Source organism: Polypterus senegalus, chromosome 5, assembly GCF_016835505.1.
Source record: "Polypterus senegalus isolate Bchr_013 chromosome 5, ASM1683550v1, whole genome shotgun sequence".
Lineage (NCBI taxonomy): Eukaryota > Metazoa > Chordata > Cladistia > Polypteriformes > Polypteridae > Polypterus > Polypterus senegalus.
In genome coordinates, this window is record NC_053158.1 from 109,261,646 (window position 1) to 109,284,570 (window position 22,925).

General features: G+C 36.2%; 1 protein-coding gene across 2 annotated transcripts in view; it reads right to left on the reverse strand.

Annotated features, from left to right (window-relative positions):
* The window catches only part of faim2a (Fas apoptotic inhibitory molecule 2a), a 113,567-nt gene that overhangs the window by 44,423 nt on the left and 46,219 nt on the right, over positions 1-22,925 (reverse strand). For both annotated transcript variants that reach the window (XM_039753224.1, XM_039753225.1), the window contains exons 2-3: positions 19,004-19,196; positions 8,858-8,991 (exon numbers count right to left, since the gene is read on the reverse strand). In XM_039753224.1, the coding sequence (XP_039609158.1) occupies positions 8,858-8,991; positions 19,004-19,196 (327 nt within the window). The remainder of the gene's footprint in view (positions 1-8,857; positions 8,992-19,003; positions 19,197-22,925) is intronic.

Below are 22,925 nucleotides of genomic sequence, written 5' to 3' on the forward strand. Positions count from 1 at the left end.
GCACCCCCAAAGCCTAATGGTGCTACTACCTTGCTTCACCATTGGGATAGTATAAGGTAGGTAATGAGCAGTGACTGATCATCCCTCTGACAGGTTCTCCCATCTCAGAAGAGACGAAGCTCTGTCAGATTGACAATTTGGTTCTTCATCAGGAATCGTCATGTCGAGACCAAGACCGTTCTTGCATGGGTACTCATTTTGGCCATATGGCCAACTCTAGGGGGTCTAAACTTAATTTACTTCACAATTATTGAGGCCACTGTTCTCCTGGGAACACACTAAGCTTTAGAAAAGGTTTCATATACCCTTGCCCCAGGTGGTCTACAGACAGTTCTTCAGATTTAAGGGCTTGATTTTTGTCTTGACATGCAGTTTGAATTGTGGAATTTTATCTACACAGGTGTGTGCCTGTCCAATCAATTCAGTTTGCCACTGGCGGACTTCCAATAAAGCTCTAGACACATCTTTATATATAATATGCTACTATAGCTGTTAGTTTGTCTGTCCAAGATTTTAAAACACCTGTAGCTCACAAACTGACCTATTGACCTGAAATTTGATACACATATACTATGTGACGTCTACTATCTGCTTTCGGGGTGATGATTGACCTCCAAAGTTATTCCTCTTTTTATTTTTATTTTATTTTATTGTAGGACCCATTCTCAGCTGCAGCCACCAGGGCGGCCATGCAGCGCATGCATACAGGAACCGTTCTCATCCCTACCATTTTCACAGTCACTTCCGCTACCTCTTCATATCTAAAATCATTCTTGAGGCAGATTAAAGATTTAGGTGCCAGCTTAAATGAAAAATTAAGGAAAACATACTAGACAATTGCAACACAAACACTGACTTAATCAGTTTTAATGCGAAAAGATGACGACAAAAGAAGAGAAGAAGTGGGCCAATAGGGCGGAGAAAAGATGAGCTGCTCAGGAAGCAGCAAGTGCATAAACCTCCGAGCAACCGAATGCTAAATGTACAGAAAAAAAAGAGTATGAAAACTATGAATACTAGGGTCAAGTGTATTCACTGCACTGAGCCGTTGCTGGTCTCAAGAGTAATTAAATTAAATTACAGAAATTATCAAAAATGGCAACTGTATTCATTTAAAATGCTATAAAGTGTACAGAAAGTGAAGAGTTTGAATATGGTCTTATTGCACTGTATCGTACCAAAATTCTTCTAAAACATTTCAATGATACCAAAATATGTTTTTATTGAACATCTAAAGTTAATTTTATTCATAAATAAACAATATTCCTTTACATACAGTACAATATGCTGAAAAAGTAGACTCAATCCAGAATTGTAATTTGTTCGTTTCATAGCAAAAGCTTTTAATATGGGTGATGACATTCTCCAGGATCCAATATAAGATGCGACAGGATGGAAAAGTGGTGGGCTGTACTTGGTCCATTTACATATATTTAATGTATATCACTCCATTGATCTATCTATTGTATGGCCCATGACATTGAAAGTGCTTTATGAATACAAAGAGAGGCAGATCATAAAAATTGCTTAAAAGTTTAAAAAGGTATGTTCATGAGGAAATTAAGCAGTTATAATTAAATTTGTTATTTCAAATACATAATCTGGATACTCCGCTTAGATAGAATGTTGTGATTCATTTAGCCTGACGCTTTTACATTGCCCTATAAATCAAGTAAAAGGGATTATCTTTAATAAAAACCAAACTACAAATATTCCACACACTATGTGATTTTACATCTCTGTAACTAGCACTGAATAAAGTATAGTTCAATCTGAATTTCCATTAAATTACCTTAAAAGAAATTGCATTAAATATGAACTAAATGACACACTCAGGGGAAATTTTCCTTCCTTGACTGATGCTAGAAGTTCTTGCCAAATTATGAAATTCCTGTTCTGTAAAGACCACCTTGGAATAGTTACGTTTTTTTTTCTGGAAAATGAGAAAACAACCAGAAAATAGATAGACCTAATTAGAGTTGTCAGAATCAGTGCCAAAGGAATTGCCCAATTCAAATAAACAAGAAAAAGGCATTTGAACCATTCAAAAAATGATTAAACAAGGAACAAGTCAAAAAAATCCTTAGTTTAATTCAATTATAACAAATTAATTAAAAATATGAAGTTGAAGGATGTTTGGTATATTTCAAGTTGAAGTAATTTCTTCACAGTCATGGTATATACTGATGTGCTGCATCAGATTGCATTCTAAAATGAATTATATTTTATAAACTTAAAGTAATTGGCCCACTCTTGCATTTTATAATGGAGCTTATGGGAACAACAAAAATAAGTTGAAAAAATTAATTTTATAACAGATTCTTGGTAATATTTTCATGAGGTAATGATACTTTTCCTGCTCACAGTAGGCACCATTAGAACAACCCCCAATTTGATATAGTCAGGATATTATCCTAACTTTTGCTTCTTTAATTCTGTTTCTCTTTAGCAGTGAGGGTTTGCCATGGCTTGTAATAACTAAACAAATGCGCACTCAAATGATATCATTATGTTTTCCTAAATGGGTCATACTTTTCAGGTGTTTTATTCTGTGTTATTATTTTACATAGCCTACAGTATGAAACTCACCCTTTGTGGCAGTGTAGTGAAAACAGGACATACGATTGCATTGTGTTGTATTTTAATAAAACCCATAGATATTTGAAAGAGGTAAGCCACATGAACACTGCATTTTCGGTAGAACGTTGTGCAGACACATACAAAAGGAAGAGCATTGGATAGAGTAGATTAGAGCACCATAAGCCAATTATTGGATTTATTAATAATGGATGAGTTACCTGTGCTGAAATGTGGTAATATAAGTACTGAAGACAACATTTTTAAGTGAGTTCTACACCATCACTCTGCCTTTGCAAAAACTTCTGTACTAAACTTTCTAAACTTTAACCTGATTTAAGTTAGGTGAACTGGCTTTGACAAAATGGCCCTAGTGTGCACGTGTGTTTGTTGTTGCCCTGCAATGGACTTGTGTCTTGGGAACCTATGCTTATTGATGAGTTTTTCACTGAAATAGAGGGTACGTACATAAACTCTTTTAGTGAATACATATATAGACACTTGATGCATATTTTAGGAACTCACTGGGCACTGGGGAAATTCCAGACGACTGGAAAATGGCACATATGATCCCATTATATCAAAAGTGCCGACCGAGCAGATCCAAATAACTATAGGCCAGTAAGCTTATTATGCATCTCAGGTAAATTAATGGAAGATAAGATTGAGCAACACTTGCCTGATGAAGGGGCCTTAGCTGCCTCGAAAGCTTGCATTTGTAATCTATTTAGTTAGCCAATAAAAGGTGTCATTTCACCCTACTTTCTCCTGTACAAACATTAGGAAATGTGTTTTTTTTTTTTTAACTGAGAATAACAGACATGTGCAATAAGCTACCAAGTAGTATGGTAGACAGTAGGAATTTGGGGACTTTCAAAATTAGACAATGTTATTTTAGGAGAATTAAGTGGGCAGGACTAGTGAGCTTTGTTGAGCTGGATGGCACATTTTCGTCTTGATTGTTCTAAAGATGCAGACGCTTACAAACCTGGTCTTTAATCGAGTGTGCCTTTCATCACAATATTTTCCCCAAGAACAGGGGCTAAGTCTGGTACGTTAATGTCTGAATATATCATAAGCTTGCCAAAGATTCATGTTGTTACATTTAACGTCTTCATATTGTGAGACTTCTGAACTCTTTTGAGACCCTCCCCAATGGGACAACATGCACAAGTGCCACTGCCGCATCTGTGGAGGGCTGCTTGTCCGTCACCAAGGCAACTGCAGATTTGCAGCACCACAGAAACAATTACACGCTGACTGCTGCCCCACGCAAAGCGCTGGTCACCTAATGGGTGATGCAGTGAACATTATAACGTAGCCATTTACCTGGGCCCGACCTTGCCGGTTTGCTGTATTTGTGTATAGTAGAATGGTAGATCCCACAACAATAATCGATCTTGCTGTTCCTGTTTCAAATTGAATAAAGCTGGTACTGAGACTCAGCCTCGTCTTTGGGGTACAAGGTACCAACTCTCACGTCACATGGTACCAGGAGTGGGGTCTTGCACTAATGGAACCCCCAGAGGCACGTAATGAGGCTCCTGCGGGCGCTCCTGTCTTCACACTCCACAGGGATTTGCTGGTGAAGATGGCTTCCTCGGATGACCGAGAGTGCTTCCTATTTTGCTTCAAAAGCATGGCAACATTGATGCGCTGGGACAGGGGAGCCTGGGCAGCTATTGTGGCCTAATTGTTTAACTGGGGAGGTCCTACTGGTCATGCAAAACCTCTCTACAGAAAGGTTCAATGATTATGACTTCCTGAAGCAACAGGTCCTCTTCCGCACAGCTATGAGCCCACTGGTCAAGGTGACACACTGACCCATATCGCCCTATATGAGGACAGATCCAGTACTTAGTGTACGTGATACAAAGCTGGATCCATGGGGACACCTTCAAGTGCATTGTGGAAAAGCTCGCTATTGACACAGTCCTGTTGGGAATAGATGAGGGCCTTTGTGATGAAATGCTCCGGAATGACGTCCACTTACTGTGAGACCTGACCCGCACACTGGAGGGTGCACAAGCCACCTGGAAACAAAGGGGATACCCGGGCTTGGCCCTGACTTCAATCCAACTAGCACAGGCTCCTTGGGTCACCGATGCCACAGGTGGAAGATGCCATTGTAGGAACAACATAGTGCGGACTGAAAACAGTTGCTTTTGCTGTGATCTACACACAGCTTTTGAGAAAAAAAAGTGTTTTAATGACCTCTTTTCAAAATTTGCTTTTGATAGCTAGAAAGATTAAGTACATCTGACTCTTCAATTTTCGATTTTAATCGAAGAACTCAGTTTGTTTTTACTTTTGCAGGAGACATTCCACTTGTTTCTTCCTTTATAAATCCTTGGTGTAAATATTTGTTCAGTTCATTTGCTATTTCCTTCTCATTTTCAATTATTTCTCCATTTGTGGCCCTAAGGTTTCTTAAATTCTCTTTCACCATCCTTTTACTGGAGAAGTACCAAAAAAATTGCTTGCTGTTCATTTTAGATTCTCTAGCAATTATCATATTCTCTAACTTCCTTAAACATGGCTAGCATTAACTGAGGTAATTTAACTATCAGCATGCTGCACTTTCTATTCTATTGAGGAAACTGGCACAAACTTCAATTATGTTACAATCTGACGTGTATAAACTGTTTTTCTATTCCTTAAGTATGTCAATTATTTCCTTAGTTCCAACTGCATCGACCTCTGCAACTGCATTACAAACTTTCCTTTTGTGTAATGGTTGAGCTAAAGTCTTATTAGTGTTTTCGTCATGAATGATTTATCCTCTAAAAAATGCTTTGGGTTTAAGCATTTCCACAGATATTCTTGGAGAAGTGTTAGCCTATTTCAAAATGTCAATTTATGTAAACATGAATTTGATTAATTCTTCAAGAGCTAGTAACAATGGGCTGAAATGCCACTTATGGCTTGAATTAGTGGAGCTTGATAATTTAAGCTCCAAAATAACAATCATAGATAACAATGGCATTGTAGTTAGAAAATGTAAAACAAGACAGTATGTTTTTAACAATATAGAGGTAATGAACTTGTGAGTAGGAATGATCCCCTCTACCTGACTGACAGGTTATGATCCTTAATAAATCTGAAATATTCAAGGTGGTTCTAAGATACTATAAAACAGGATTTTATACAGGGTTGGTGCTGGTATTGGAGATGTGGATGAAAATGACAAGAATGCTCTTCTGTTTGTTTTATGTAGTGGTTTTAATACATTTTCATTGCTGGTCTTGCAGTCTACTTGACTACAAAAAAGATAAAAAGCTCAGCTGCTGTTAGAAGCTGTCCATCTAACAGCACATCTTTTTAAGGATTCGTCCCTGGAGGTTAACTTCTCCAGTTTGCTTTTGTTCCTTAAATATTAGATATTTTTTCTTTTTCCTACTAATCTTAGGGTGTTTGGACTATATGGCTCTTCTCCACTGCTTTAGTTTCCTTTCCAAAATATTATTAGTGATGCTACATTCAACAATATCTTTAGCAAATGACATGTACCAGGGGCCTGATCTACTATTCCCCTAGCAATAACAACCATAACTAGAGTAAAAACATATGGGCTTAATGATAATCCTTGATGAAACCCAACCTTAATTGCAAATTCAAGTGTTATTTCTACACTACTTCTCATTTTTGTGTAGGCACCCTCATACATATCCTTAATTATTGTTATGTACTTTTTTGGTACTCCCCTCTCTCTCATACATATCCACATTTCTTGCTGGGAAACGCTATAATATGGCTTAATCAAATCTATAAATACCATGTGAAGTCCCCTGTGTTTCTTTCTATATTTTTCCATAATCTGTCTTAAAGTGAAAATCACATCTGTTGTACTTTGTCCTGGCATATATCCAAACTACTCTTCCTCTATCAACATTTCTCTCTTCTCAGACTCTTACCTATTATCATTTCCCATATTTTAATTGTATGTGCCATCAGCTTTATACCCATACAATCCTGGACATTTACCATCTCCTTATAAAAACGCACAATCAGACTATTTCTATCCTGATCTGACATTTTCTCTCCACAATAGACCTTTGACATCTGCTCTAACAACAAATCTATTCCCTTCCTCCCCCAGACTCTTCCTTACCATAGCTGGTGTCCCGTCTAAACTAGGTGCCTTCCCATTCTTCATTCTTTCCCATGCCCTTTTGACTTCTTCCCTACCTATCCCTGGTTTTATACCCTAATATGGTACTCCATCTTCAAATATTATCCTTAGAATTTCCTCATTTAACAGTTTCTCAAAGTATACCTTCCACCTTTCCTTAATTATATCCATACTACTTACCACAATTGCTTATTTGATATTTAGCTGTTTAACTTGGAATCCAAGATATTTTATTGCTTTGTTTTGAGCCTTTGCTACTGTAGAATATCTTTTACTCTGGGGGCAATGTCAGTCCTGGAAGGCCATAATGGCTGCAGGTTTTCATTCCAACCCAGTCTCAGACCTTATTTAATTTTATGGCAATGTTAGAAGAACCTATCATATATTTTTTCCTTTCCAAGGAAATCATCCAAATAATTTGAAGCTTAAAACTGATAATTTTCAGTTTTCAAGAAGGCACATGTACAGGCCCGAATGTTCACTGTCAAACTTAAGTCGGGCCTGTACATGTGCCTTCTTGAGCAGGGGGGCCTTGCAGGCGCTGCAAGATTTTATTCCATTACGGCGTAGTTTGTTACCAATGGTGTTCTTAGTGACTGTGGTCCCAACTGCCTTTAGATCAATAACAATCTCTTCCCATGTAGTTTGGGGCTGTTCCCTCATCTTTCTGATGATCTTCCTCACCCCATGAGGCAAGATCTTGCATGGAGCTCCAAACGGAGGGCAATTGATGGTCATTTTATATTTCTTCCATTTATAAATAATTGCATCAACAGTTGTCACCTTCTCACCAAGCTTCTTGCTGGTGGTCTTGTAGCCCATTTCAGCCTTGTGCAGGTCTACAATCTTGTCCCTGACATCCTTTGACAGCTCTCTGATCTTGTCCATGGTGGTGAAGAGGTTGGAATAGAAGAAATTGATTCTGTGGACAAGTGTGCTTTATAAACATAAGTTGAGATCAGAAGTATCTGTAATTGATTGACTGATTGATTTTATGTGGCACACAGCCAATCTGTGGGAGCCAGAATTCTGGCTGGGTTGTAGGTGATCAAAAACTTACTTCTCTCAATGATATACAAATAAATTTATAACTTTTATGTAATGTGTGTTTTCTGGATATTTTGTTGATATTCTGTTTTTCTCCATTAAAATGAAACTACCATAAAAATTAGAGACTGTTCATTTCTTTGTAAGTAAGCAAATTTACAAATTCAGTAGGGGATCAAATACTTATTTCCGCCACTGCTCTCTTTGCATTCTTATTTATTCTCTTATCTTCCTCACTGTCATTTTCTGTTACAGTTCTTTTCGTCCTCCTCTTTGGAAACTTTTTGCCCTGAAGTACTGCTTCTACCTCTCCATTCTACCACCATGTTTCCTTATCTTTTGAGGATTTTCTCTCTGTTGACTTTCCCCAACACAACTTCTCCCAAAAAACCCTGTTGTTCTCTCTCCACCATTCACTTAGAGATTCCTTTGACCTTATTCTCTTCATAGCCCTTTTCCTTAAACTGTTTTCTAAATTCTGAATTAAGAATATCAAAGATAACATACATATATTACATACTCACATTCTTTTAAGATGTTGAGGGCATTGTCTACACTGCCAACATGTCTGAAAAGCTCACACAACCAGTCAATATTACGATGATTTTATTGCCATGTATGATAGCCAATAAAAAGACATATATTTGACTACCTGTTTTATTGCCCTGGTGGTTCTTCATCCCTAACATATCCTCTTAGGTCCTGAAATACCTTAGGCTGAGAACCACGGGGTATGACAGAGTGGAAAAGAAAAGTTTGGTAATTGTTACAAGTGTATCACAAGGATTATGTTGAAAAATATAAACTTCTAAGTTTTACTAAATAGGTTGGGATCAAAACTTTTGATCAATAATTAATCTTTTTTTTTTTAAGAATGTATAGGAGTTCAGTTTGGCATTCCATTTTCTATCACTGTCTTATGGTTTGTGTTTTGACACCTTTAAGCAGGATTCTTTAGGCTTTATTGTGTTTTTCCTTTCAGAATTACAACATTGTTGCTTTTCTGTTGTACGTTTATGTGATTATACTGATATGGCAAAGGTTTAGAATTTAAAAGATATTAATATGTTGCAAAATTTTTCAAACATAACGGTCTTTTACCTTTCTGATAAACATGCGCCGGATATTTTTATCTTCCCAGGAGTCTCCGCTTAAACCATCACAACTTCCATTTGTACTTGGATCAGAGAATGGTGATAACATTTCTGAAGCATACTGATTTGTATAACCAGGACCTGAAATTAAAAGACAATGTAATGTAAAAAGCTCAGAATTAAAATGAAAGGGATTTTTAAGATGACATTTCATAAAAAGTTTTCTGGGGAGAGTTAATCAAATTCTCAATACATTATAGCAATTAATTTATAATGTAATTTATTCTAAAAATAATTATTGAAGTCTTCATGCCCACTCAAAACCTATTTAAAAGTAAATTTTAATACAATAAATGATATTAATACTGTTTTTTATATGAATTAAAAAAATATCATGGACTCTGGATTTTAATGATGCACTGGGAAGGTATGATTTTAAAGCTTGGATTGTAATATATAAACTCCTTTGCCAAAAAAAAAAAACATCAGTACTGCATATGTCATATTGCCTAGGAAAAAATAAATAATTACACTTAACTTTTGTGATCATTTCTAAACTGCTTGCTATATATACTTACGTTTAAGTCAGATCTCCAAACCCAAAAAATAGATCATAAAATCAGACTCCTTACGCCGTTCAAAAATTCTAGTTTTTTTAATATCTTCTGTCCTCCTCCGATCTTGCATCAGTTTCTCAGATGCATCGAATTTTGTTGCAGCAGCGCAGTTACCAATTTCTTTTGCTACTTCATTTAATTTAAAACCAACTTCATATTTTCTTTTGATCGAACACTCCATTGTAGATAAGGGATGATCTTACAATAAAGGTGTATGAGGTTGTGAGATACAAAAAACACAAATCAGTGCAAACGTTGCTTCGGAATAGTTTGGGTATTACCGTGTGGTCACGTGGCACAATACATAGAAAAAATGGCAGTATGCTCCGTGCTTACTCTTTCAGGTTGGTGTTAGCGTATTATAATCTCTTGGACCCATAGCATGAGTTTTCCGCATTCGACTTATACGACCGACATTATAAAATACCAGAAAATCTCTGGAATTAGATGTATTTTAAATATAATTTGAAAAAAAGGCATTCTGATGACTCTGACAGTGAGCAGCCATAATAGGAGGTTCTCTAAACACTGTCCTCTCAACTATTTCACTCAATTTATATAATATGGAACTGAACAGTAAACACTGAACCTACTTACGTTCAAAACTTGCAATATACAAATATTTAAAAAAAGTACACCTTAATTTTCTGAACGTAGACAGTCAAACCAATAAAGCACACAAAATTTTACATTATCATGTCTTTTAAGTTTATTGTTTGAATAATCAAGATCTAGGGCAGATAATACATATATAAATGGAGCCAGTAGCTCTGAACAATGCGATTCATATGTGTGACTTAAGTGTCATGTCCTGTCCTTTTAAAATTAAATTTCCCACATTTCTGGTTTCTTACTCTTCACAACAGAGATCTGTTGAAGTGAAACACTGTCTGATCAAAAGATATTTCAAAGGACTTCTGTAAAAGAGTTACCGAGACCATGAAAGGGTTTACAAAATATTTCTAAAGAATTGTACCTCCAATAGTCCAAAGTCTTGCAAATAGTACACAGATTAAATAAATTTAGTTGTGATTCATTAGGGGCAAGCATCCTGTAAATTATCGTAAGCCTATTTGGCCTTGGTTTTTAACTATGTGATATTGCAAAATGCTTTTAAAAACCTTGCATTTTTTGTACTCTAGTTTTTAAACGTTTTTATTTGGAGATAAAATATAATAGAACACAAGTCAAACAAATGAAAGTAACACATCAATGACAACAGTATGCTTTCAAAACAATTCTTTAAACTTTATACACAAATTCATGTATAATTACATTCCATTTCCATTTTTATTTTATATATGATTCATTGTAGCAATATTCAATAAACAAAAAGTGATATTTTACCCACTGAAGAGGTAAATAAAAAAATATAAAAAATGCTTCACATTTCAGAAGTGAACTAAATCTCCAAAAACACCTGAATGTTACATTTTACATACATTTATCAAGCTGGATCCCCTTAATGCGTACCTCTTTACCAAGTTTGGTTAATGCAGTATACTTAATGGTTTAAGAAATCTAATTTGTACATTTTCTCCCTATTTACATAAATAGCTTCATTGCTAAACAGGCTGGACTTACACTAGTTATGGGGCCAAACAGTGTTAAGTGGTAATAATTCACATGCCCTTGCTTAGAAGATGTAAATGAATGTCACAGATCAGGGATATGACGCCTTATTACAAATGAGTTATCAAATGTATAGATCTACTGACTCTATTAACCATTAATAAGCTGCAATTTTGTTAAACTGCTAGCTTTCTTCTTGTCTTGGGAGTAACCACAGTATTATGCTTGTTTTTCATTTTAAAATGATGCTATCCATCATTTATTAACTTTGTACTTTGCAGCTAATCACTCACATTTTTCATTCATTTTATTTCAAAGGTGTCTGCTAATCTGTTAGTGATCATTTCAAAGCAAATGTACATTCAAAATATGAAATATATCCACTCTCAGTTTGTGCCCAGCGCTAACAGAATAAGCTGAAGTACTCAGACCCTTTGCTCAGTACTTAGTTGAAGCACCTATGGCTGCAATTATGACCTGAAGACTTTGTTGATATGATACTTCAAGTTTCAAACAGCTGGATTTGAGGATTTTCTGTGATTCTTCTCTTAAGACCCTCTCAAGCTCTATCAGATTGCATGGAAACCGTCAGTGGACAGCTATTTTCAGATCTTTCCGAATATGTTCAGTTAGGTTAAAGTCTGGATTCTGGCTGTGCCACTCATGTGTTATCCTCATTATACTTTTACAAGGTGAACCTTCGGTCATGCCTGAGGTCCAGAGTACTCTGGAATGGGTTTTCATTAAGGATAACTCTGTACTTTGGCCCATTCAGCTTTCTCTCAACCCTAACAAGTCTCCCAGTCTCTGTGCTAAAAAACAACAACAACGTGATGTTGCCACCACCACAGTTTACCATTGGAACAGTATTGCAGTGGTGATCAGCTAAGCTTGGTGTCCTCCAGATATGACAATCAGAACTGAGGCCAAACAGTTTAATCTTGGTTTAATTAGAAAAGAGAATATTGTTCCTCATAGTCTAGAGCACAGGTGTCAAACTACAGGCCTGGAGGGCCTCAGTGGGTGCAGGTTTTCTTTCTTACCCTTTTCCTAATCAGTGTCCAGTTTTCACTGCTAATTAACTTCTTTCCCCTCTATTTTAATAGCCCTGTTTTTAAGGATTAAGTCTTCTGAAATGATTCTTTTCTTCATTAAATGACAGCCAAACAGAAATGAGACAAGAAACGAACCAACAGATGACCAGCTAAATTGGGGCTTCAAACTCTAACCAGTTCCTTAATGAGAAGCTGATTCTTGCTATTAATTAAACCCGTTATTCAATTCCATGGCTTGTTGCTGCTCTCTTTCTGCCACAGCAGACATTTCCAGAACTGTTGATATTCTGTTTTTTTTCCTAAGAACTCCTTAAATGTTTTGGTAACCTGAGCGATCAACCTTACTGAGACCTTCATCTTTATTTTCAGATTTTGTTCAATGATTACAGTTGAGCTGTTCATGTCCTGCTTGTTTTATGTCTCATTACTGTCCGGCTGCTAATTAAGGAAAAAAACAACTAAGGGGCCCGAGTCAAGCGAATTAAAGCTAAGGCTAAAGAAGTTAATTAGCATCAAAAACTGGTTACTAATCGAGAAGATGGTTAGAATGAAAACCTGCAGCCACTGCGGCCCTCCAGGACTGGAGTTTGAACACCCCTGGTCTAGAGAGTCCTTTAGATGCCTTTTTCCAAACTGGGCTTTTACGTTTTATGTGTTTCCCATAAAGACTAGAGAAGTGGAGTTTTGCAGTGGTGGTTACTGGACGTTTCTCCCATCTCCATACAGTTTTTTCTGGAGCTCAGCCAGAGTGCCCATTGGGTTCTTCTGCCATCTCTGTTGCCTTTTTTCTTTGATTGCTCAGTTTGGCTAGGCAGACTGCTCTAAGAAGAGTTGTAGTTGTTCCAAACTTATTCTACTTTAGAATTAGAGGTCACTATGCTATTGGGAACCAATAATGTGGCATAAAATATTTTGTAGCCTTCCCCAGATCTGTGCCTCAACTCAATCATCCTGTCTCTAAGCTCTACAGGTAATTCCTTTCATCCAATTGAATTTACCACAAGTAGACTCCAAGCAAGGGGTAGAAACAATTCAATGATAATCAACAGGTAATTTTGTCAATGGAATAAAGTTAGCGTTCATAAAGAAACAATCCACCAAAACTAAAATAGTCTTGAATTGATAAAAAGTCTATTGAAATGGATTCCCATGAATGACACGGACATGGTATAGGTTAGAGTAAACCTATAGGTTGTATATATCCAACACCTATAGATGGTTAAGCTTGGCAGCAAGTCCCATGTTAAAACACAATCTTTCATTTCCTTTTTTATATGTTCTCACTTAAAGAATCTCTTCAACAATAATATCTATGAAATTCTTGGACGTCCAAACATAGCTGATGCATTAACCCATTCGAAAACTGTATTTCTAAGCTTAGGAGGAACATAAAATTTCCCCAAGTAATCTTTTCCAGATTAAATACCAACCCTCCATGATAGAAGCATTGACAAAAAAAAATGTTTAGAGATGTCCGAATGTCTCAGAACTGGCGCAGCAGTAAATAAAATCTTTAATCTAAAATAAATAATCTTTAATTGTTCAAAGCCTCTGCCGCCTCATGTGTCCAACAAAAGTTCTTGTGACTCCTTTTTATTAATGAGGAAAATGAAATGAAATTAAATCAAAGTACTAATGTTTCTAATGAATTTGTGGTATTAACACACAAACGCAACAAATCTTAGAATTTGTTGTAAAGCCTTGGGTGAATAACAATTCAGAATAGGTGCAATAGGGCTTTCAAGTGTGTTTAACAATCCATAATTTGTGACACTGTATTCAATATGCCCTGTAACTGTGTTGAAGGCTGTCCTCCCATTTGTCTACCGCCCCAATTCTAATTAAGATGTATGCATTTTGGAGATCCTGTTTGGTAAATGTAGTAGACTACTTAATGTTTTAAGAAATCCAGTTTGTAAATTTTCTTGAAGGTATTTTTCCATTCCCTCACTTCCAGGCCAAATTAACGTATAGAGGTTTTCCTTAGGGAGAAGAGTGTCAGGTAAATTCTCATAAGTATAGAAAGTCTGAATTAGCATAAGCTGCCCTAATTTGCAATGTTCACCAGAAATGTATTGATTTACTACATGAGGTAGAAGTACATACAGTAATAAAGAAAAAATAAGTGTGTCAGATACTTGAAATATTAAAATGTGTGCTTCAGTTAAAATGTTTAAGTCTAAATATTCCTGATTGTAATAGAAATTTGTCATATTTTACCCAATTTCTTAGGGTGACATCCCTAGTAAAGGATCAAAAACCAAAAATAACATATTCGTAAATACTGACCTTGAAATAGTCTAAAACAATACCCTACATGTTTATGTTTGAAACTTGAACCGGGACTAAAGAATCAATTATCACAAATATTATCATATTTACAATCAGCAACCTACTGTAGCACAAAATAACCCTCCACATGCCTCTATTTCCAATACCCATTTTTCAAAGTTTTTTGAAAAGCAGTAACTATGACCCCTAGTATCTTTTTAGAAGGTGAACCCCTGCGGTTGCTTGATGTGACACTAACAATTTCAAGCCCTTCTGATCATTTTTGCTGACACCCGGTGTTTTACTCTTTATTATAAGGGTATCATTTCCAGCACAAAATATGGTCCAAAAATGGCCTTTCCAACCAACTTCTGCAGCCAACATAGGTAAGATTATAATGTATTTACTTCTAAGTTTGTTTTTTTTTTACCTTGCTTGAATTCTAATAATTGGTTAAGTGGTATTTCACAGTTGGACTGCTATGTTAAATATTTTCCAGAATTCTTTCACAAATAAATCAAAACGGAGTGGTTGCTGTAATACATAGAAGCTTGTTCCAATCTCCTGTCATGCAACAAAGCCTAATTCCACATTAATCTCTAACAACTGTGACTGTGAGTCACTAGGTTTTTCACTTTAGCAAATTCTTCCTCAGTGTGAAACATTTCAAGTAGCACTGACTTATTTAAAGTTTGTTTTGTTTTTACTGGCCCAACATGTTTTATCATTTTTTTTTTTAATTAAAGAAACTGAACATATACAATTATTTTTTTCTTATTTCTACTATAAATGACACAGATAGTCATGCTGACTTTCCTGATTGATATTTTGTACATTTTGCAAAATGCCCCGTAATAGTTTTCATATTTATGTCCATTTGGGTAAATATTTCTCCTTACACTAAAAAAGTATTTTGTATGCTGCACCCAAGTAGTAGACCTTTTTCAAAGTACTGCTTCCATGTGTGTTTGGAACCGGTACCTTCTAGACATCACAATCCACATTTCAACTATAACTAACTAATGTATTCTACTAACTGGGGAGCTGTGCTTTTTTTTGTCCAAAAATACAATCATGATATTTTTTTCTATATTGATTAATCTTGATATTTATGATATATAGATAGAGATTATATATATATATATATATATATATATATATATATATATATATATATATATATATAGATATAGATAAAACATTTCTTTAACAAAGGAATCTAGGAAAGCACTTACAGTATTTCTAATGAACACTGTATGTAACAATGTACTTTGGGAACCATTTGATAGACAACTACTGAAGTAGCAAAGTAAACAGAAGATCAATGTAATGGGACTCTTGGATCCTTTCTAACATGACCCGTAAAATTGTCAGTGAAAAGTACAAAATTTTCAATGCCTGGGAAAATTATATCAGCTCCAATCTAAAGAAACTAGCTCATTATGTTAGGGAAACTTGTATCAATTAAACAACTGGTTTCAAACTCTGGTCCTAGAGGGCCACAGTGACTGCAGGTTTTCATTCTAATCATTTTCTTAATTAGTGACCTGTTTTTGCTACTATTTAACTTCTTTTGAATTCATTTTAATTGACTTGCTCTTAAAGACTCAGACTCATCAATTGTTTCTTCTTCCTTAATTAGCAGTCAAACAATAATGAGATACAATGAGCCACAACATTACAAGCAATATACACAATTTTGTTTGAACATTTATTGCACACTTTCTGTAAATCCAATAAACTTCATTTCACTTCTCAAATATCACTGTGTGTGTCTCCTATATGATATATTTAACTGACATTTTTTAACAACCAACGATTTATACAGGAAAATAATGACTATTACCAAGGTTGCCCAAACTTTTGCATCCCACTGTATGACCTAAAACATCATCTGATTTTCACTCAAGTCCTAAAAGTAGATAAAGAGAAACCAGTTAAACAAATGAGACAAAAATATTATACTTGGTCATTTATTTATTAGGAAAATGTTCAAATATTACATATTTGTGAGTGGCAAAAGTATGTGAACCTTTGCTTTCAGTATCTGCTGTGACCCCCCCTTTGCAGCAATAACTGCAACTAAACATTTCCGGTAACTTTTGATCATTCCTGCACGCTTGGAGGAATTTTAGCCCATTCCTCCGTACAGAACAGCTTCAACTCTGGGATGTTGGTGGGTTTCCTCACATTAACTGCTCGCTTCAGGTCCTTCCACAACATTTCGATTGGATTAAGGTCAGGACTTTGACTTGGCCATTCCAAAACATTAACTTTATTCTTCTTTAACCATTCTTTGGTAGAACGCCTTGTGAGCTTAGGGTCGTTGTCTTGCTGCATGACCCACCCTCTCTTGAGATCCAGTTCATGGACAGATGTCCTGACATTTTCCTTTAGAATTCTCTGATATTATTCAGAATTCATTGTTCTATCAATGAAGGCAAGCCGTCCTGGCCTAGATGCAGCAAAACAGGCCCAAACCATGATACTACCACCACCACGTTTCACAGATGGGATAAGGTTCTGATGCTGGAATGCAGCGTGTTCCTTTCTCCAAACATAACACTATTTTGGTCTCATCCATCCACAAAACATTCTTCCAATAGCCTTCTGGTTTGTCCATGTGATCTTTAGCAAACTGCAAATGAGCAGCAGTGTTTTATTTGGAGAGCAGTGGCTTTCTCCTTGCAACCATGCTATGCACACTATTGTTGTTCAGTGTTCTCCTGAGGGTGGACTCATGAACATGAACATTAGCCAATGCGAGAGAGGCCTTCAGTTGCTTAGAAGTTACCCTGGGGTCCTTTGTGACCTTGCCGACTATTACACGCCTTGCTCTTGGAGTGATCTTTGTTGGTCAACCACTCCTGGGGAGGGTAACAATGGTCTTGAATTTCTTCCATTTGTACACAAATTGTCTGATTGTGGATTGGTGGAGTCCAAACTCTTTAGAGATGGTTTTGTAACCTTTTCCAGCCCAATGAGCATAAAAAAAACTCTTTTTCTGAGGTCCTCAGAAATCTCCTTTGTTCGTGCCATGATGCACTTCCACAAACATGTGTTGTGAAGAGCAGACTTTGATAGATCCCTGTTCTTTAAATAACACAGGGTGCCCACTCACGCCTGATTGTCATCCCATTGATTGAAAACACCTGACTCTAATTTCACCTTCAAACTAACTGCTAATCCTAGAGGTTCACATACTTTTGCCACTCACAAATATTTAATATTCGATCATTTTCCTAAATAAATAAATGACTAAGTATAATATTTTTGTCCCATTTGTTTAACTGGTTTCTCTTTATCTACTTTTAGGACTTGAGTGAAAATCTGATGATGTTTTAGGTCATATTTATGCAGAAATATAGAAAATTCTAAACGGTTCACAAACTTTTAAGCACAACTGTACTGAAGTATTGATGCCCACCAAAATTTGTCATCATTGCTGGTTTACTCCATGACAACATGCAATAAATGATTCTTATTAATGGATCTACCACAGCTCATTATGAAGTTAACACTGGATTCAAAAAGGATTACATCATCATAATAAAGCCCTTCTTGAGTTTTTAAATCATAATGCTCAATCTGACAAAAAACAAAGTTATGATCCGAGTGGAGCTAACTTAGTGAAAAAAATGATGAAGCGTTTCAGCTTTAGCTGAATATGATCCAAGGCTAACACCTATCTGACATCAGTCATTGAACTCCAGCATGCTGAAAATGCTGCTGTATGTGCTCACTCAACAACAAACCTTCAGTCAATCATTGATGACTTTACTGAAGCATACAAGAAAATGGAAGTTACACTCACCACTCAGAAGACAACAAGCTTCCATCTACAATCTTTAAATGAGCACTCACTGGATCAAATATTTCAGTACTAGGGGGTAAACCTTAAAAAATGTTGACCATTTTACATACCGCACCTATCATAGATTAAAATATATGAAGTGCAATCACTGCCTTTAGTTGTGTATGGAATCCAGTGTTTGAACATTAAAAATTAAACCAAGCTCAGGCCTTATCAAGCTGTAGTAATTCACACCCTTTTCTAGAGAGCTCAAAACATGGAAAACCAACAGAAAGACCATCAAGACACTGGAACAGTACCATTTATGGTGCATGTGATCCTCCAGTCAAGACAGGCACACCAAGACACTGGAACACTACAGTTTATGCTGCATGTGATGCTTCAAATTCGGAGTCAAGACAGGCACACCAAAAATAAATCATTCTACCTTATCTTTGTTTCTTCACCGCATAAAATAGTTTCCTTACAGATGAGCATTACTTGTGTGTTTCTGCTACATTATAGATACATATAATGTTATAGATTTCTAAAGACACAATGGTTAAATTATTTTTTAATATAACCAGATATTTGCATATTCGTTCAATAGCTAAATCACACAAATTACTTCTTTAATAAACTATACCCAGTATCTGAAAATCAGGCAAACAGATAAATCGTACTGATCGTAATGTAATCCATTACTGAGCTCCAATGTTTGTTCAAAAGATTTCCTGAATCATCTAAAAGCCCATAAAAGCTCATTACATTTTAACTGCTGTTGTAAGCTTGATTAAGTAGGTTTATTGCACTTTTACCCAATTAAGCTATGTTTATATACTTACTAGGGCTTGGATGCACATAAGCCCAACTGGGATGAACTGGTACTGATGAGGGAGGCTGAGTTGTGTAAGGTGGAGTTCTGTATTCTTGCTGCTTATCTCCAGCTGTTGCTTCATCATAGTTTGGTGGTGGTTCTGCAGGAAAGGACATTGCTACACAGTTGGGACCTGTGTCTTTTTGTCTTGGAGCAGATGGCTGAATGAAAAAAAAAAAAAAAAAAAAAAGAGAGCAGAATTTGATAACTAGCATTGACAAAAGTGGACCGTTTTGAAACTAGACACAGGTCTTTCGAAGTGATTTCAGCTCTTACTTAATTCTATTAAAGTTTTTTTTAACACCATCCTTCCATCATCCTTCATTAGTACAATAACAACATGACTACAAACAAAAAAGCAGTAGCTACTTAAAATGTATTACATTTATTATTTAGATAATCCCAATAGAAAATACTTGGTATCTTTAAACAGCACGCAATTTTACAACAAACACTGACTAGTGATTAATCAGCAGGTTAAAGGATTATAATAAATTATTGGTTAAAATGAGAATGGAATTAATTTGAGATGTAAATGGACAGTTGTAGGCCAGATTGTGTGTAAGTGGATAGAGCACTCGGTGGAGTGGAGGCTCTGAGGCTCAAATCCCATAAATGCCAAAAGGGACTCCGCTCTGTTGGGCCCTTGAGCAAAGCTCTTAACCTGCAATTGCTGAGTGCTTTGAGTAGTGAGAAAAACGCTATATAAATGCAAAGAATTATTATAATTATTAACATAATTACCCCCCCATTGAAACATTATAGTTTGTTTAAGCCTTTGTGGATAGGACAAAACAAACAACTCTAATGTCAAACTAAGCTTCAATTCATTTATAACATGCACACTGCTAACTGTACAAACGATGTTAAAAAATGGAGAGATACAGTTTAACTCAAAAACTTTAAATAATAAGAGAAGATAAAACATGGGACAAAAAAGCTATAAATAATTTTTTTTAACATCTACATGTGATGGTCCAGGTTGGCCCCAGCATGCGTAACATTCCGGAACTTGGAACCATCAACAACATAACCGAGATGAGCGAGAGCAAATGAAGACACAACCAATCAAGAGTGAGGTACAAAAATTGTTAGTGATTTTATTTAACAATGCAGGGGATCAAAATCCCAAAGTCCAAAGGTACAGTGCAGTCAAATAAATACATAATCCATAAAAATCAGGGCTCACTGTGGGCAATAACTAATTCATTAAAATCAACCATATAATAATGCAACCATTGGATTATTTTCCTTTTATTTTCCTTTCTGTCACTCCAGGACATCTTACTCCCCTTTCGCCCCAGCTCACTCCACTGGGTCTTGCAGCCTGCATAGGTACCAGCAGCTGCAGTCCGTTTATCTGGCCCTTGACCCAACATCCTCCAGCCGGGATGCTCTGAGCCAAACCTCTGTCTTCCAATATGCACCTTTGGTGTGTACTGGATCCCTTGAGGCTTCTTTATCTCCTTCCCTCCTCTAGGCTGTTCAGTGGGGAATGATCTACCCCTTGGAGTGCCATTTCCTTCGCTCCCAAGCAGGGCTAACTGTTCGCTCTGCCCCCTCTCCTCTGTACTGGCTTTCACTCCAGATTCTGCTCTTCCTTACTTCAGTTTTCTGTTTTTCAATCTACCTTATTATGATCTGACCCAATTTATACTCTCAGGGGCACAGCATTGTAATCACGTGTGACACACGGAATGCCAAAGCACACCCCATGACTGCTGAAATCTACAACTACGTGCACCACCATGGAATCCATGTAATTTTTTTTTTTTTTTTAACCATAGGCCTGTTTCATCATACCTCCACACACAAGCAGCCAGTTCCATGGATGGGATGCACTGCCAGAATAACCCAGTGCAACTGGCGGCACAGGTCTGTGGTGTGGTCTCTCAACACCTACACTAAATCTGAAACAATAGAAGTATTAAAAATACCCCCACAATAAAATAATCTCAACTCTCCCCCTTTACACCAGGACAGTAAAAAGAACAAAAAACTTTTAAAACACAATAAAAGTAGTAAAAAATAGTCCATTAAAAGTTCAATCATTCAATAAAGTCCTCCCAGACATGGTTATGTGGGTTCTGTCTATTAATTGGCCACCAAATCCTCTTGCTGCTTTCTTCTTTATCTTCACTCCTTACTGCCACTGGTTCATCCCACCTCTGTCACCAAATGTAATTATCTGGATTAGCTCCAGATGCCACACTGCATTATTTGTACTCATTTAACTTGTTTTTTTTAAAATAAGAAAAAGAAACAAACAAAAAAAAAAACCACATAAACCACATTTGCACCTTCCTTTCATCTGTTTTGTGTCCTCATTGCTTGGCTAATTTTGGTTATGATATTGACAGTTACAGTTACAGGATGTAATGCTGCAGCTGAAGTCAACTGAAACCGTCACACTACAACAAAACATTTAACCAAGTTTAACTTACAAATACCTGGTTATGAAAAAACACAAGTTGCTTCAATGTTTTGTAACTTGTAAAGCTTACGTTTGCCAGCTAAAGTGAGTAAAAGGGAATTGCTATAGATAAGGTTTTTATTTATTTATTTTTACAATTTCAGGAATTTTTTCTACATACTAATTAGCATCAATTTATGATTTTTGATTGATTAAATCAGAAAAAAATTAAATATAATTTTCATGGCTATGATAAATCCCAAAGAAAGTCAAAACAATGCTAATAAGAGACAATTTATAATTTAACAGTTCAAAATGTATATTGTTAATGAAGACAATCCAATTCTAATAATGATGTACTTTTTAAAGTACTTCAGGGCTTCTGAGAATGGTCTGATAAAGAACAAAATAGTTACAGTATAGTTTGTTACATTTGGGTTTCATTTTTGCCCTAGTAAGAGCACTACTGTTTTAATGTACAGTACCATTTAATAATGTAGTTTAATACCATTAATATTTTGACTTCTGAAGCCCTTACCTGTAGTTAACACTAGGCATGTTAAAAGTCAAGAAATTTGGCAAACATTTTGTATAGAAACATGTAGACGTTTACATAAACACATTTTTGCATATTTGATGAGCACTGGAAGGTCACATGGAGTTGTCATATAGCACCACATAGGAAGGCTCCAGTAGTTATTCTAAGCTTTATACTTTGTAGCTGGATGATCCTTAAATGCTTGCTAATAGAATGCCTTTCTCTTTTTCCATGTAAAATCTCTCACTGCGCAAACAGACTCTTTTTCTCTCTCTGTGACAGAAGCAACAGTACAACAGAGGCAAAAAGGTTCTTCTGTCTGTTTTCATTTGTTTTTTACCTGGTGGTCTCATTTCAACCTGTATAAAAGGAAATTAAGTAAAAAGGAATTTGGATGGTTATCAAGTAGAATTGTATTAAAGTAGTTAAGCCCTATTTACGCAACATGTGGGGATTTATTTTCCTCTCTTACCATACAACTCACTGTTCATGGGGGCAAAATAAACTTGGGTCCTCATTCAGGTAAGTTGTTAACAGTTCCAGTTAATCTGAACTTTTTAATTATTGTCCTATCTGTGCATTTTCAGGCAAGTAACTTTTTTTATGGCCATTTCATGACTTATGAAGGTCAGCACACTTTTCTCTCATTTGAATTGTGCTTGATCTAATCTTTCCCATGATGATGAATGAATATGGGACTCTGGCCTTGTGCCACCTCAAATTTATCCATCCATCCATTTTCCAACCCGCTGAATCCGAACACAGGGTCACGGGGTCTGCTGCAGCCAATCCCAGCAAACACAGGGCACAAGGCAGGAACCAATCCCGGGCAGGGTGCCAACCCACCGCAGGACACACACAAACACACCCACACACCAAGCACACACTAGCGCCAATTTAGAATCGCCAATCCACCTAACCTGCATGTCTTTGGACTGT